Raw genomic sequence first — 15,101 nt, 5'->3', positions numbered from 1 at the left:
CCATTGGGCTGCTTGTCTGGCTTAGTGACGTGAGGATAACCTTCAAGTAGTTCTGTGATTGACCTAATGTTGTTATGCTGGCATGGTAAACGCCTAGAATCCTTTTGCAGAGCTCTCCCAATCACACACACACACGCAGCACTATGTAGATCGTTTTTGTGTGACATCAGTAACCCTAGGGTTTTTTTCCCTTTAGTCTAGATCTCCCCTTTGTATGAGGCTGTGGTCCACTTTTATTTTGCTTCGGTATGTCTTTTACCTGCTTTTGGAGCTAACTGGCCGTATGTGAAGTATACCTTGACTGAACACAGGACCCTGAAGACACTGATAGGCAGACTTAAGTGGAAAGTCTCAAGCTTCGTATCGTCTTTTAAAAACATTCCATAAAAAAAGCAGCTATTGGATACACTGTGATGCAGGACCAGAGGTAGGACTGTTTAACGTAGGAGACTTTACGGGGGAACAAAATGGATGTTTTGAAACAAGTGGAAAGACGTATTGCACCTGTTTGTGGAAATGTTTCAGATTATTATTTTCTCTGTCAAGCGTTATGAACCTCCATCCCCACCCCACCCCACCTTAAACTCCAACCCCACCCCCACCCCACCTTAAACTCCAACCCCACCTTAAACCCCACCCCCACCCCACCTTAAACTCCACCCCCACCCCCACCCCTATCTTATTTTTCTTTTTTGTTTCCTTCAGTGTTTTATGGACCCCCCCCTCCTGTATTTAAGAGTCCATTTTAGATGTTCACGCTATGATGTTAATCCAGTATGAATAATACTGATGACAAATCATGTCCAGGATAACAATTGGAATAAAGGAAATACAAAATACGAATTTAAGTGTGATTTGCTTTTTTGGAGCAAAACAATGACTAATGCACAGCATTACGCTGGAAGCAAGGTGACAGTGAGTGTGTGAGTGTGTAAGTGTGTGAGTGAGTGTGTGAGTGTGTGTTTGTTTGAGATGCAGATAGAGAGGCACAGAAGGGGGTGGAGGAGAGTCGTAAGGTTGTCTGCAGTGTGGAATCTGACCGTATATCTATAAATAAGGGTGTTTTAGGAAGCAGGATTGACATGTTGACTGGATCCTTTCAGTGTTTCTCCTCTGGCCTCCTTCTCACACCATGTAAATGTATTTTGCAGACATGGGGATTTTAAGGTAATTAAACAACCTGTTGGTGCAATTCAAATGGGGATTATGTCTCATAAAGGCACCCGGAGAGAGATACCACTCTGTATGTGGTGCGTGTGTAACGTAAACCGATTAAAGGGTTTTGTTTCTGTGGTTTCCCGTGTCACTTGCTCTCTTTACACTGCCTACACCAAACCGGCTGATGTTGTCAAGGGAAACATCTGTTCCGTGTAGTCATTGGCTCCTGCGTCTTTAAGCTCGCGTTCGCCGCTGATTTATTACTCTGCCGCTGTTCAGAGGGTGGTGCTGGAACCGGAGAGCTCTGTCCGCCGCCGACACTTGCAGCCATTTTACACAAGCGGAACACAATCATGTTGTGAGCAAAGCGGCACATCACCTGGACGGGACAGACCCAGCCACCGCGTCTGGTCCACGACGAAGCGGTCAAGATGGTGAAGAGGAAGAGCTTGGATGACTCCGACCAGGAGTGTGGAAATGGAATACCGTTCCCTATCCAGACCTTCCTGTGGAGGCAGACTAGGTTAGTGAGGGGAATTGATAACAGGTGTTTGCCGCTGTCGAACCGAATAGAGAAACCAAGGCAACTCACCCGCAAATACAATGTAGAAACGTCGTTTTGAACAGTAGGCCTATGTGAGATAACACGCAACATACGTTTTTCTCTCTCATAATCCCCGTGAATAGACCTTACATTTTAAGCGAGCATTTCACCATGGTTCAAAAATGGTAATTGAGGAAAAATATTGTTGGTGTTAAGACGTTACGACGATGTCACGCGCGTGAAACAAACAGCCTAAGTCAAAGCCCACATTACTAATGATAATATTCATTCTTTATTTGCAAAATACCTGACCTCGGATATGAGCAATTAGACTATAAATAGTAATTGAGATTAAGCCTTTTGTAGCCTACACCTCTCTTTTAAGGTTCTACATGTTGTAACTGGTTTGATCATGTTTCCAGCGCGTTTCTGCGACCGAAGTTGGGGAAACAGTATGAGGCTTCGTGTGTGGTAAGTCATTTACATAATACCATAACTCTGATTTGATTAAATAATCGCTCACTCTTGGTCCGGTCTAATCTGATCCTGGCAAACGCACCTGCGAATCAGGAGAGCACTTTTCTAATTGCAGTTGGTAAATTCGAATTTTTAACATCGAGGTCAAAACCGTGTATTTGTAGCGCAGTGATCCTAAATGTCTAAATGTAGAATTATGGACGAAAACAGAAGGAATTTGAGGATATTGAGAGCAAGCTCTGCAGTCCGACACCCCTTTGCTTGTGGCCTTATTGGGCATTTGAGCAGAAACAAAACGTCTTTAGATTCAGTCTCAGTGACCACTTGGCTCGTTCCCCAGTCCTTTGAGCGCGTGCTGGTGGAGAACAAGCTGCACGGGCTCTCTCCCTCCCTGTCGGAGGCTATCCAGAGCATCTCACGCTGGGAACTGGTCCAGGCAGCCCTCCCCCACGTGCTCCACTGCACCTCCATCCTGCTGTCCAACAGGAACAAGCTGGGTGAGCGCACAGTCATACACACACGTGCATGCATGCAGACACACACGCATCCATGGACACACACACGCATACATACACAAACATTACACACATGCACACACACACGCCCATTCATGTACAAACACACACATACACACACACCCACAAACATTACACACACGCACACACACACGCCCATTCATGTACAAACACACACATACACACACACCCACAAACATTACACACACGCACACACACACACGCTCACACACATGATCAATCCCTTTCGACAGGACTAAACGCACCATCGACCCATCGACCACCTCTAAACTCTGACCTTTGACCTCCCCAGGTCACCAAGACAAGCTGGGCGTGGCGGAGACCAAGCTTCTGTACACTCTTCACTGGATGCTTCTGGAAGCTGCGCAGGAGTGCCACGAGCCCAGCCTGGGCCAGGGCTGGTCAGGGAGCAGCAGGGCCTTCCTCCAGCCCCTAGGCAACCAGGGCTCCCCACCGGGCCCAGGGTCAGGCTCCGGGTCTGGGACGGGCTCGGGCCTCGGCCCCCGGCTCGGGGGCTCTCTGGAGGAGGATGAGCACGCTCGCTCCAAGCTCTTCTACAAGAGCATGGCCACCGTGGAGCTGTTCGTGTTCCTCTTCGCTCCGCTCATCCACCGCATCAAGGTACGCACAAGGACAACGCAGGGAAGAAATGAAATGGTGGGGATTCATATGTAATACAAAAAAATAAAAAATCTTACTGAAAACATTATTCAGGTATATTATTTAATCCCCTCTATATTCCAACTCTCAGCTAAACTGCAATATAGAGAATGGTCATTTGATTTCCCAAAACATAACTCACCACACAAAAGTAGTGGTTGCATCAGGAGAGAGAGCGTTGATCTATAGCACCCCAAGTGGTTTTAATAAACCATATAGCTTGACTGAACATCACTGTAACATAGACTATGCAGCTTGACTGAACATCACTGTAACAAAGATCGTATAGCTGCTGTCTCATTGATCTGTGTGCAGATGAGCAGGGTTCCTGTTCTCTGGTGATTTCATTCTGAGTAAATAGAGTTTCATTGTGTGCTTTGATTCAATTACTCGCCTTGGAAACACAAGTATCCGTGCTTCAGAGTTAACTCTTTCTAGATTTAGCTCTGGGTACAGCTCAGTTGTAGAGCTGTTGACTGCAGATCAAAAGGTTGCAGGTCAGGGAGTCAGATGGCTGAGCGGCTATAAATCAGAAGGTTGGGTTCGATTCCTGACTGCAAAATGACGTTGTGTCCTTGGGCAAGGCACTTCACCCTACTTGCCTCGGGGAATTGTCCCTGTACTTACTGTAAGTCGCTCTGGATAAGAGCGTCTGCTAAATGACTAAATGTAAATGTCTGAATCCCCCCTCACATGACGCTTTAGATATAAAATATTATTATAATTTTCTGAATGCGCCTGGAATCTGCACTTAGGCTTGTTTCCTGTGTCAACACGGCCATGTGTCTTTCCTCCAGGAATCTGATCTGACCTTCCGATTGGCCAGCGGGCTTGTCATCTGGCAGCCAATGTGGGAGCACCGTCAGCCGGATGTTCCCGCCTTCTCTGCCCTCATCAAGCCAGTGAGAAACATAGTGACAGGTGAGTCAATCAAATCCAATCAAATTTAATATATATAGCCCTTTATTTGTGTAGAACTTTCACATGCATAGCCACATCGGGCTTCACATACGGCCTGTAGAACTGCACCTAAATTAAAATGCAGTCCTGGACACAATCTCTCTGCACAGATCTGTTGTAAACCACTGTCTGCAATCAGCTTTTCCTTGAGCTGCTGCAGCTAACTGCTTATCATCCATTCTCTTCATCCTCTCCAGCGAAAAGGAATTCTCCCATGAACAACCAGCGCAGTCCCTGTGGACCCAGGAACCCTGGCCCCATGGTGAGAGCTTCTCCACTTCCCCTCCCAGCCCCCCTTGCTTCCTGTCCTCCCCCTGGGCTGCTCATATTAATTAGCAGAGAGTTGGTGCTGTTATCCAGGGTCGTGACCTCCCCTGAGCTTACTGTATGAGTGTAAGATAAGCAGGGGCTGGGAGAATGTAGACTGGCTCTGCTGTTCTGTTCTGTTTTCTTCCATCTAACCTCTTCCCTCCTCTCCTCTGCTGTGTACTCTCCTCTCCTCCACTCTCCTCTCTCCTCTCCTCCTTCCTGTCCTGTCTTCCTGCCCTCTGCTTATAGGGATTCCAGGTGGTTTGTGAAACCGCCCAATCAGATTCATCCTCTCCAGGTGCCGGAGAGCAGAGATGTCGCCGCGGCAACTCTGTGGAGAAAGGCGGGCCCTCACAACAGCCCCCTCTGCTCAAAGGCGTCTCCAAAAAGAAGTGAGTAGTGCCTTCCCAGCCTCCCAGCCTTAAATCCTCCCAGCCTCACATCCTCCCAGCCTCACATCCTACCAGCCTCACATCCTACCAGCCTTAAATCCTCCCAGCCTCACGTCCTCCCAGCCTCACATCCTCCCAGCCTTAAATCCTCCCATCCTCACGTCCTCCCAGCCTCACATCCTCCCAGCCTTAAATCCTCCCAGCCTCACATCCTCCCAGCCTCACATCCTCCCAGCCTCACATCCTCCCAGCCTTGCTACCCTCTACCTGCCAGCCTCCCTGCCCTCCCATCCTCCTGGCCTCCCAGTTATCACAGCCTGCTTTGCCTGCTGTTTCCCAGACACCTCTCTCTCTAACTAGGCTAATTGTGCTGAAATAATGTGTCATATGTCTGTTACTGGCAGTTTCCCTCTCTCCGTCCGCCAATGGCAGGCCTGGAAGTCCTCTAGCTTCAACTGACCCCAAGCCCTGGTGCCCAACCTGGGCCCAGCCCTGGTGCCCAGACTGGGCCTGTTGTGGGGCAGTGATCAGGCGCTAATGTGTGAGGGAAGCATCCTGCGAATACGAGCGATGTCGACGGTCGCTTGGTTTCCACGGTGACAGCGTGTTGGTGTTGTTAGAGAGACACACGTTCACGTTCCAACAGGCCAGAGTCCCTTTCTGATGACATCACAGCAGTGCTGACTGGATGAGGCTGAGATGGTGGAGGGTGGTAGGGATGAGATCAGCCATGGCACATGCCTTAGCCAGTAGTATGTGAATCTAAATAGACTCCTCCCACAGACCCAAGCCTGGCCCCTCCCCCATGGTTGTTCCCTCCCCCAGCTCTCTCAAAGCTCTGAACAAGAATCTCAGTGAAAACAGAAATACAATCTCATGTCTATATACAGACTGGCTGTAGGCAAAGAGCCCCTATGGGGAAGCTGCACTGTGTCTGTGTGAGGGGGGCACATCAAACAAAGGGAAATTAATTGCTCCCCAGTTATCACAAGGTTTTGTGTGCGCATGCGCACGTGTGTGTGTTTTGGTGACTGCTGATGAATGAGAAGCCTTATCAGGAAGGGTGTTAGACTCTAAAGGTGAATCTAAACCAAGATGTTCCGTGTGGCCTTGAGAGCGTGATTCACTTCCTGTTTAACTCTCTCCTCGTCGTCTCACTTCCTGTTAACTCTCCTCGTCTCACTTCCTGTTTAACTCTCCTTGTCTCACTTCCTGTTTAACTCTCCTCGTCTCACTTCCTGTTTAACTCTCTCCTCGTCTCACTTCCTGTTTAACTCTCCTTGTCTCACTTCCTGTTTAACTCTCTCCTTGTCTCACTTCCTGTTTAACTCTCCTCGTCTCACTTCCTGTTTAACTCTCTCCTCGTCTCACTTCCTGTTTAACTCTCCTCGTCTCACTTCTGTTTAACTCTCTCCTCGTCTCACTTCCTGTTTAACTCTCTCCTCGTCGTTTCACTTCCTGTTTAACTCTCTACTCGTCGTCTCACTTTCTCTTTAACTCTCTCCTCGTCGTCTCACTTTCTGTTTAACTCTCTCCTCGTCGTCTCACTTCCTGTTTAACTCCTCATCTCACTTTCTGTTTAACTCTCTCCTCGTCTCACTCCTCGCCTCACTCCAGAGGCTGCATCATAGCCTGGCTGTCATAGCTCCGCGAGGAGGCCCAGTCTTACCTCGGCTCTGCAGCGAGGCCCTCTCTTATGAACACAGCTCCGCAAGGAGGCCCTCTCTTATGAACACAGCTCCGCAGTGAGGCCCGTTTTTTACTCAGCTCCGCAAGGAGGCCCGTTTTTTACTCAGCTCCGCAGTGAGGCCCTCTCTGACTGAGAGCTCCGCGAAGAGGCCCAGCTTTACTTTTCTGACGCCTCACACTCCAATCGCAGCCTCCCCTTGCGATGCTGATGCAGTTTCCATAGCAACCCCTGCTGCAGCCCTGTACGAAGTCGGGGGCTGGGCTGTCTCTGGGGACAGGTGTCGTCACATTGTCTCCACGGCAACCTGACAACACTGGCTGTCCGACTGAGGAAGGGAGAGGACGGGGGAGGTAGGAAAAGAGGGAAGGATAGGAAGGGAAGATGGGGGTGGAGGGTATGTGTTGGCTAGACAGTGAAACGCAATCCAGCTCCCTCCCTCTCCTTCTCCTGTTCTCTCCCATTGATTCATGTAGATATCGACCGGTTGAATACCACAGTCAAGATTAAATGCCTCTCTCGCTCTCCCCTCCCCCCCCCCCCCCTGCTCTCAGCATAAATCTCTCCTCTTCTCTCTTAAAAGAGGTTTCGTCAGTCAGCGGGGAAGGATTCACTGCAGGAGTCAGTCTGTGACCTTCATTCCCTCGCCTGCTCTGAGCAGCAGCTTATATATAGTGCTCTCACGTCCATGCTGGCTCCGGGCGTTCCACAGGAACACACACGGCCGGAGGCCTCTGCCGCTGTGTTCACCAGCTCCTTCTGATGCATTATTCACCTGCTACTGTGGGGAGCCGGAGGTGGAGGGAATGTGAGGGTGTTGTCTGAATGCAGGAGGCTGTTATAGTTTGTTTTGTTTTTTACAATGGGTGGAATAGACACAGGGCCCATTACTAGGATTTTTCCAGCGGTTTTGTTTGCCCATGAATCTATGATGAAATGATTGTTGTTGTGTTCTGGATGATTGTTTTGTGATTTTACCCCCCCACCCTCTCCCTCTGATCCCTTCCTTCTCTACCTCCTCCATCACCCCCCCCCCAGGACCTCAGCCCCCTCCGGCCTCCCTGTCTCTCTGGCCCAGCGCGCTCGCTACGCCACCTACTTCGACGTGGCGGTGCTGCGCTGTCTGCTGCAGCCCCACTGGACGGAGGAGGGCGTCCACTGGGCCCTGATGTTCTACCTGCAGCGCCTGCGGCAGATCCTGGACGAGAGGCCTGAGCGCCCGCCCGAGCCCCTGGCCACGCCCCTGCCACGCCCACGCAGCAGTTCCATGGTGGCTGCCGCCCCCTCCCTGGTGAACACTCACAAGACGCAGGTGCGAGGCTGTCGTAGCGTTACTGGCACCACCAGTGTTACTGGTTACTGGCCACTGGTGGCATCACTAGTATTGCTAGTAAAATTGTAGATGACGCTATGTGAAAATGTTGTGGATATTCTGCCGATTATGTGAACGTGTTCATCTGTGTTCGCGTTTGATCGAGCGGTCATTCGAATCCAGCCAGAAGACGTTTCAGTATATCGGTGACCTTGACAACGGTCCCGTCTTCACTGGTGCGTGTTCACGTTGTGCAGGACATGAGCCTGAAGTGTAACGAGGAGGGCAAGTCTCTGAGCTCGGAGACGTTTGCCAAGGTCTCTCTGACCAACCTGCGCAGGCAGGCTGTCCCCGACCTGTCCTCCGACCTGGGAAAGAACCTCTTCAAAAAGGTCAGGAGCGTCGCCATGACGATACCACACCCCAGCCAGACATGCCCCCCATGTAGTATGAAGGCAGCTTTGATTTGTTAAGAGGAGTCTTTCTCCTACCTTCTCTCTTTCTCCTCCTCTCCCTTCCCCCTCTCTCCCCCCCCCTCTCCCTCTCACCCTCTCCCCCCCTCTCCCTCTCTCCCTCTTCCTCTCTCCCCTTCTCCCTCTCCCTCTCTCCCTTCCCCCCCTCTCCTCCCTCCCTCCCTCCCCCCTCTCCCTCTCTCCTTTTCCCCTCTCAGTTTATGAACCGGAGGGATGACCGGGAGAGGAAGGGCTCCATCCCGTTCCACCACACAGGGAAGAAACGTCAGCGTCGCATGGGAGTCCCGTTCCTGCTCCAGGAGGACCACCTGGACGTGTCTCCCACGCGCAGCACCTTCTCCTTCGGAAGCTTCTCGGGCCTGGGAGACGACCGACGCGCCTTGGAGCGAGGAGGCTGGCAGGCCACCATCATGGGTCGGTTGTCGATCAATTTTGTTACTCAGTTGCTTGTTTGCTGGTCAGATTGTTTGCTTGACGGGGTAGCTGGTTTTGTTGGCGGTTCACACGTTGTCGTCTGATTGGCTGACAGGCAAGTTCACGAGGAGGGGAAGCTCGGACACGGCGGCTGACGTGGACAGTCTGAGCGCCAAACACTCCCACTCCCATCACTCCCTGATGCGAGACGCTCCCGACCACGCCAACAGCCACAGCGACAACACGGTCCGAGAGGGAGGTGAGGGCTCTGAATCGAGCTGGTCTGAGGGAGGGAGGGAGGGGAACAGTCTCAAAGCTCGGCAGTGTCGTACACCAGGCTCACCAGTGTGTCCTACATGACTGGGCCGAGGTAAAGCAAACGGTTTCCCTGTCGCACGCACGCTCACTCCTCCTCCCTCCCTTCTTCCTCCCCTTCGGCAACATCCCTTCCTTGTCCCTCCCTCTCTCCTCCCTCCCTCCCTCCTCCCTCTCTCCTCCCTCCCTCCTCCCTCTCTCCTCCCTCTCTCCCCCCTCTCTCCTCCCTCTCTCCCTCCCTCCTCCCTCTCTCCTCCCTCCCTCCTCCCTCTCTCCTCCCTCCTCCCTCTCTCCTCCCTCTCTCCCCCTCTCCTCCCTCTCTCCCCCTCTCCTCCCTCTCTCCCCCCTCTCTCCTCTCTCTCCTCCCTCTCTCCCCCCCTCTCTCCCCCTCTCCTCCCTCTCTCCTCTCCCCCCTCCGTCCAGTGCGTTCCCAGATCTCCACCATCACCATGGCGACGTTCAACACCACGGTGGCGTCCTTCAACGTGGGCTACGCCGACTTCTTCACGGAGCACATGAAGAAGCTGTGCAACCCGGCGCCCATCCCTGAGATGCCCAACGAGCCGCTGGCGTGCGCCAACCTGCCACGCAGCTTCACCGACTCCTGCATCAACTACTCCAGCATGGAGGACGGAGAGAACATCGAGGGAACCAACAACTTCATCCTTAAGAACGGCATGCTGGACCTCTCTGTGAGTGGGGAGCCTGGAGGACGGGTGGAGGGTGGATAGATGGATGATGATGGATGGATGTAGGGATGGATGGTTGGATGATGATGGATGGATGTAGGGAGGGATGGGTGGATGATGATGGATGGATGGATGGATGGATGGGTGGGTGGGTGGCCGGTGGGTGGATGGATGAATAAATGGATGGAAGGACGAACGAATGCATGAATGAATGAATAAACTGCTAGATAGATAAATGGATAAATGAGTGGATAAATGGATGGATGAATGTATGGACGGGACAGATGGAGGCATTCATGGATGGATGGATGAATGTAGCGATGTAGGGATGGATGTAGGGATGGATGGAGGGATGTAGGGATGGATGTAGGGATGGATGTAGGGATGGATGGATGTAGGGATGTAGGGATGGATGTCGGGATGGATGGATGGATGTAGGGATGTAGGGATGTAGGGATGGATGTAGGGATGGATGTAGTGATGGATGTAGGGATGGATGGATGTAGGGATGTAGGGATGGATGTAGGGATGGATGTAGGGATGGATGGATGGATATAGGGATGTAGGGATGGATGTAGGGATGGATGTAGGGATGGATGTAGGGATGGATGGATGGATGTAGGGATGTAGGGATGGATGGATGTAGGGATGTAGGGATAGATGTCGGGATGGATGGATGGCTGTAGGGATGGATGTAGGGATGTAGAGATGGATGTAGGGATGGAGGTCGGGATGGATGGATGTAGGGATGTAGGGATGGATGTAGGGATGGATGTAGGGATGGATGGATGGATGTAGGGATGGATGGATGGCTGTAGGGAGGGATGGATGGATGTAGGGATGGATGTACAGCCGTGTCCCAGCCCTGCCCTCCCTGCCCTCTGTGCCAGGCGGTGTTGCGGGCGCTGCACGCCGTCCTCGCCCACGACATCAGCTCCAGGATCTGCGACGTCTCCCTCAACATCATCGACTGCCTGCTGCAGCTGGGCGTAGTGCCCGGCATGGGCAAGACGCCCGCCAAGTCCGACGACAAGGAGAACGAAGAGACACGCCCCAAAGACGGGACCAACCATGGCCCGGCGGGGGCCCAAGGGGGCGTGGCCGGGGGGACGGGGGCCGCAGCGCCGGGGGGAGGGGGGGGAGGAGGGGGAGACGACGGAGGGGGGAGGAGGTGGTGGGAGTGGAGGCGGGAGTGGGGCCGGAAGCAAGGACGATATCAAGAGCAACAAGGAGAAAGACAGCAAGGTAGTGTTGTAGTAGCAGGTGTGTGTGTGTGTCTGCATTATCCTGCATGATTGTCGAAATACTGTGAGTTTGTCACGTACAATACATTATCCTAACTAAAAACTCATCGAGTCTGTATATAATGTAACTTTACGTTGCCTTAACACAGTGCCCTGTTGTTCTGTGTGTCAACCTGTGTGTGTGTGTGTGTGTGTGTGTGTGTGTGTGTGTGTGTGTGTGTGTGTGTGTGTGTGTGTGTGTGTGTGTGTGTGTGTGTGTGTGTGTGTGTGAAGGAGGAGAGCTCCAGCCTCAGTTCCCACAGACTGGCTCTGACCATGCTCATCAAGATTGTCAAGTCTCTGGGCTGTGCGTACGGCTGTGGGGAGGGGCACCGTGGCCTGTCTGGAGACCGGCTACGCACGCAGGTCAGCCCCCCCCCCCCTCTCTCTCTCTGGCTGGATCAAGGGGGCACCCCCCCCCCCCCCCCCCCACTTATCCTGTTTGTTCAACCCAGTATGAATGCCCTGCAGTTTTCTTTCCCATTTTGGCATTGCTATTTCCCTTTGTGTGAGTGTGTGTCTGCGTGGTATGCATGTGTGTCTGTGTGTGTGAGTGTGTGTCTGCGTGGTATGCATGTGTGTCTGTGTGTGTGTGTGTGTCTGCGTGGTATGCATGTGTGTATGTGTGTGTGTGTGTGTGTCTGCGTGGTATGCATGTGTGTCTGTGTGTGTGTGTGCTAGGCCCAGAACTGTCTGACCTCGCTGTACAAGCTGGACAAGCTTCAGTTCCGCCAGACCATGAGGGACTACGTGAACAGAGACTCTCTCAACAACATCGTGGACTTCCTGCACGCGCTCCTGGGCTTCTGCATGGAGCCCATCACCGACAGTAAGACCCAGCTGCACCTGTGTCAGCCGTGCTAAGCCTACACACCCACCCACCCACCTCTGCATACGCAAACCCATGCCTAACAAGACTGAGATTCCTCCTGTTGCAGATGTGGAGCGTGTGTGTACGCGCGTAAGTGTGCGTGCGTGCGTAATACGATTTTTGCCGTATCTCGTTGACATGAGTTATGCTGTACTCTAAGAGATTGCAAAAATCCTGGTGCTTATAGGCATGTTTGTTGCCTAGAACACTGCAGATGTTGACCCTCTGGTGTGTGTGTACACACACCTGCATGTGCACGCACACACACACCAAGCGGCATTTGGCATCAGGATGAAAACATAAAGCATATATATGCTCTGGAACAGATCACACGTTCACGGATCTCAACTCTTTATCTGTTTCTCTTCGCCTCTGTGATTTTACGTCTGTTTCCTTCTGTCTTTCCACTCACCTCTGCTCTGTCCAATCCTCCGTTCCTCCTCCTTCCCTCTCCTCCTCCCCTCTCCTCCCCTCCTCCCATCTCCTCTCCTCTTCCCCTCTCCTCCTCACCTCTCCTCCCCTCCTCCCATATCCTCCCCTCCTCCCCCATCTCCTCTCCTCTTCCCCTCTCCTCCTCACCTGGTTTCCTTTCCCTCCTCCCCTCTCCTCCTCCCCTGCTCTACTCCCCTCCTCCTCCACTCCAGTTCCCCTCCTTCTCTTACTCCTCCCCCTCCTCTCCTCCACTCCTCTCTTCCTCCTGCCTACTTCCCCTCCTCCTCTTCTCCCCCTCTCCTCCTCCCCTGCCCCCACTTCCTTCCCTGTACTCCCTCCACCTGAACAATATTTATCCCAGCACCCCCTCCATACTCACTCATCCATTCTGTACACTTGCCAATCAGATGCTGTGTGCTCATTGCATCCAGTGGCTTAATGGCTGAACCACATTGATATGTTCTCAAATGGCACAATTCTCCCCAAAAAATTCTCTAATTGTTTGAGCCTTTTATGCTGTTTCTGCTGTAGTGATGTAGTTGGCAAGGTACTGAACAGATGAGTGATTTGATTATGAAAGTGCACTGGACACCCCTTTTGTTTCGAGATGTGTGTGTTTGAATGTCTGTGTCAACTAATGTGCTAGTGAAAATGTATGTGTGTGTGCATGTCTCAGTTCACCTGAATCTGAGGTGGGGTGTCATGTTGTGTCCTTTCTGACACATACATGTGTGTGCTGGCCTGACATGAACATGTGCCACATCTCTTCTCTTGCAGAGTACGGCAGTGCAGGTGACAGGTCCCGGAGGGGCAATAAGAGAAACCTGGGTAGATACACGATCTATAATCTAAACACACATAAACACGATCTATAATCTAAACAAACACAAACACGATCTATAATTTAAACACACATAAACACGATCTATAATCTAAACAAACACGATCTATAATTTAAACAAACACAAACACGATCTATAATCTAAACACACATAAACACGATCTATAGTCTAAACAAACACAATCTATAATCTAAATACACATAAACACAATCTATAATCTAAACACACATAAACACGATCTATAGTCTAAACAAACACAATCTATAATCTAAACACACATAAACACAATCTATAATCTAAACAAACACAAACATGACCTGTAATCTAAACAAACTCAAACATGATCTATAATCTAAACACACATAAACATAATCTATAATCTAAACACACTTAAACATAATTTATAATCTAAACACACATAAACATGATCTCTAATCTAAACAGCTAGCCCTGATATTATCATCCCTTAAGACTCTGCTACCATTCCTGCTCCCCTTACTCCTAAAGATCGCTCCTGTAGCTTCCAAATCAAAACACCTTCTCTGACTTCAATGCTCATTTACATCGCAGAGCTCTGTACAGTTCCAGAACCTACACTCAGATTCTAGCTCTAATTCCAGAACCTACAGGCTAGATTCTAGCTCTAATTCCAGAACCTACAGGCTAAATTCTAGCTCTAATTCCAGAACCTACAGGCTAGATTCTAGCTCTAATTCCAGAACCTACAGGCTAGATTCTAGCTCTAATTCCAGAACCTACAGGCTAGATTCTAGCTCTAATTCCAGAACCTACAGGCTAGGTTCTAGTTCTATTCCAGGAATTACAGACTATGTTCTAGATAATAGACTCTTGACCCAATTTCCCTTAGTGAGATTCCTGTCTGTCTATGTACCTAGCTAGCAGGCCACAGTCACTTGCATGTATAATTATTCTCAACCAAATCCCTATTTTAGTTTGCTTCCACATCTGTGCTTTTATTCTTTTGAGCTTCTGGAACTCCTGTTCCCCTCCGTCCCTGTCCCCCGTCCCCGTCCCCCCCTCCCTCTTTGTTTGAGCTTGTGTGTTCCACCCCTGAGCAGCTGGACAGGCAAAGTGTTTCCTCCTGACCGCACCACCCCTGTGTGATGTGTTGGTCTCTTCCGCTTTCCCATGTCTGCAGACAAGGCTGGGTTTGGGAACAACTTCACCACGGGGGACAACAAGTCCCTGGCCCAGAACATGGAGGCCGTGGTGGTGGGCTGCATGTTCAAGTCTCTGATCACACGTTGCTCGTCCACCACCCACGAGCTGCACAGCCCTGAGAACCTGGTGAGAAATGCCTCATCCCCTCTCATCCTTCTCTTCCTCTCTCATCCCCCTCTCGTCCCCCTCTCACCCTCCTCATCCTCTCACCCCCCCCCTCCTCATATTCTCCTCTTTCTCCCTCACTTTTCCTTCTCTCTCTCTCTCTCTCTCTCTCTCTCTCTCTCTCTCTCTCTCTCTCTCTCTCTCTCTCTCTCTCTCTCTCTCTCTCTCTCTCTCTCTCATCTCTCTCTCTCTCTCTCTCTCTCTCTCTCTATCTCTATCTCACATTATTTGCAGTAATTATTCCCCTGTGGGGATTTCTACCATCATGCCCATGTTGTGAAGCATGTCTAGTTGAATTATTAAAGGCTGACTGGTAGTGTGACACAATGGAGCCTTGATGAATTATTAAAGAACACGTACACTAAGTATATTCAGACAGTTGTCTGAATCTGGAAGAAGG

General features: G+C 51.0%; 1 protein-coding gene across 1 annotated transcript in view; it reads left to right on the top strand.

The window, feature by feature from the left end:
* The first annotated feature begins 1,413 nt into the window (after window positions 1-1,413).
* LOC134007846 (protein unc-80 homolog) overlaps window positions 1,414-15,101 on the top strand; it is a 42,718-nt gene continuing 29,030 nt past the window's right edge. The window contains 18 exon segments of the mRNA XM_062447562.1: window positions 1,414-1,681; window positions 2,125-2,173; window positions 2,520-2,676; window positions 3,008-3,336; window positions 4,173-4,296; window positions 4,533-4,597; window positions 4,894-5,036; window positions 7,762-8,035; window positions 8,293-8,427; window positions 8,706-8,922; window positions 9,038-9,181; window positions 9,661-9,929; window positions 10,817-11,085; window positions 11,087-11,171; window positions 11,444-11,575; window positions 11,891-12,038; window positions 13,290-13,340; window positions 14,514-14,662. Of these exon segments, the coding sequence (XP_062303546.1) occupies window positions 1,590-1,681; window positions 2,125-2,173; window positions 2,520-2,676; window positions 3,008-3,336; window positions 4,173-4,296; window positions 4,533-4,597; window positions 4,894-5,036; window positions 7,762-8,035; window positions 8,293-8,427; window positions 8,706-8,922; window positions 9,038-9,181; window positions 9,661-9,929; window positions 10,817-11,085; window positions 11,087-11,171; window positions 11,444-11,575; window positions 11,891-12,038; window positions 13,290-13,340; window positions 14,514-14,662 (2,832 nt within the window). The 5' untranslated portion in view covers window positions 1,414-1,589.

Source organism: Osmerus eperlanus, chromosome 21, assembly GCF_963692335.1.
Source record: "Osmerus eperlanus chromosome 21, fOsmEpe2.1, whole genome shotgun sequence".
In the NCBI taxonomy this organism is placed as follows: Eukaryota; Metazoa; Chordata; class Actinopteri; order Osmeriformes; family Osmeridae; genus Osmerus; species Osmerus eperlanus.
The sequence above is the reverse complement of the archived record's forward strand: the minus strand, read 5'-3'. Positions and strand labels throughout refer to the sequence as shown.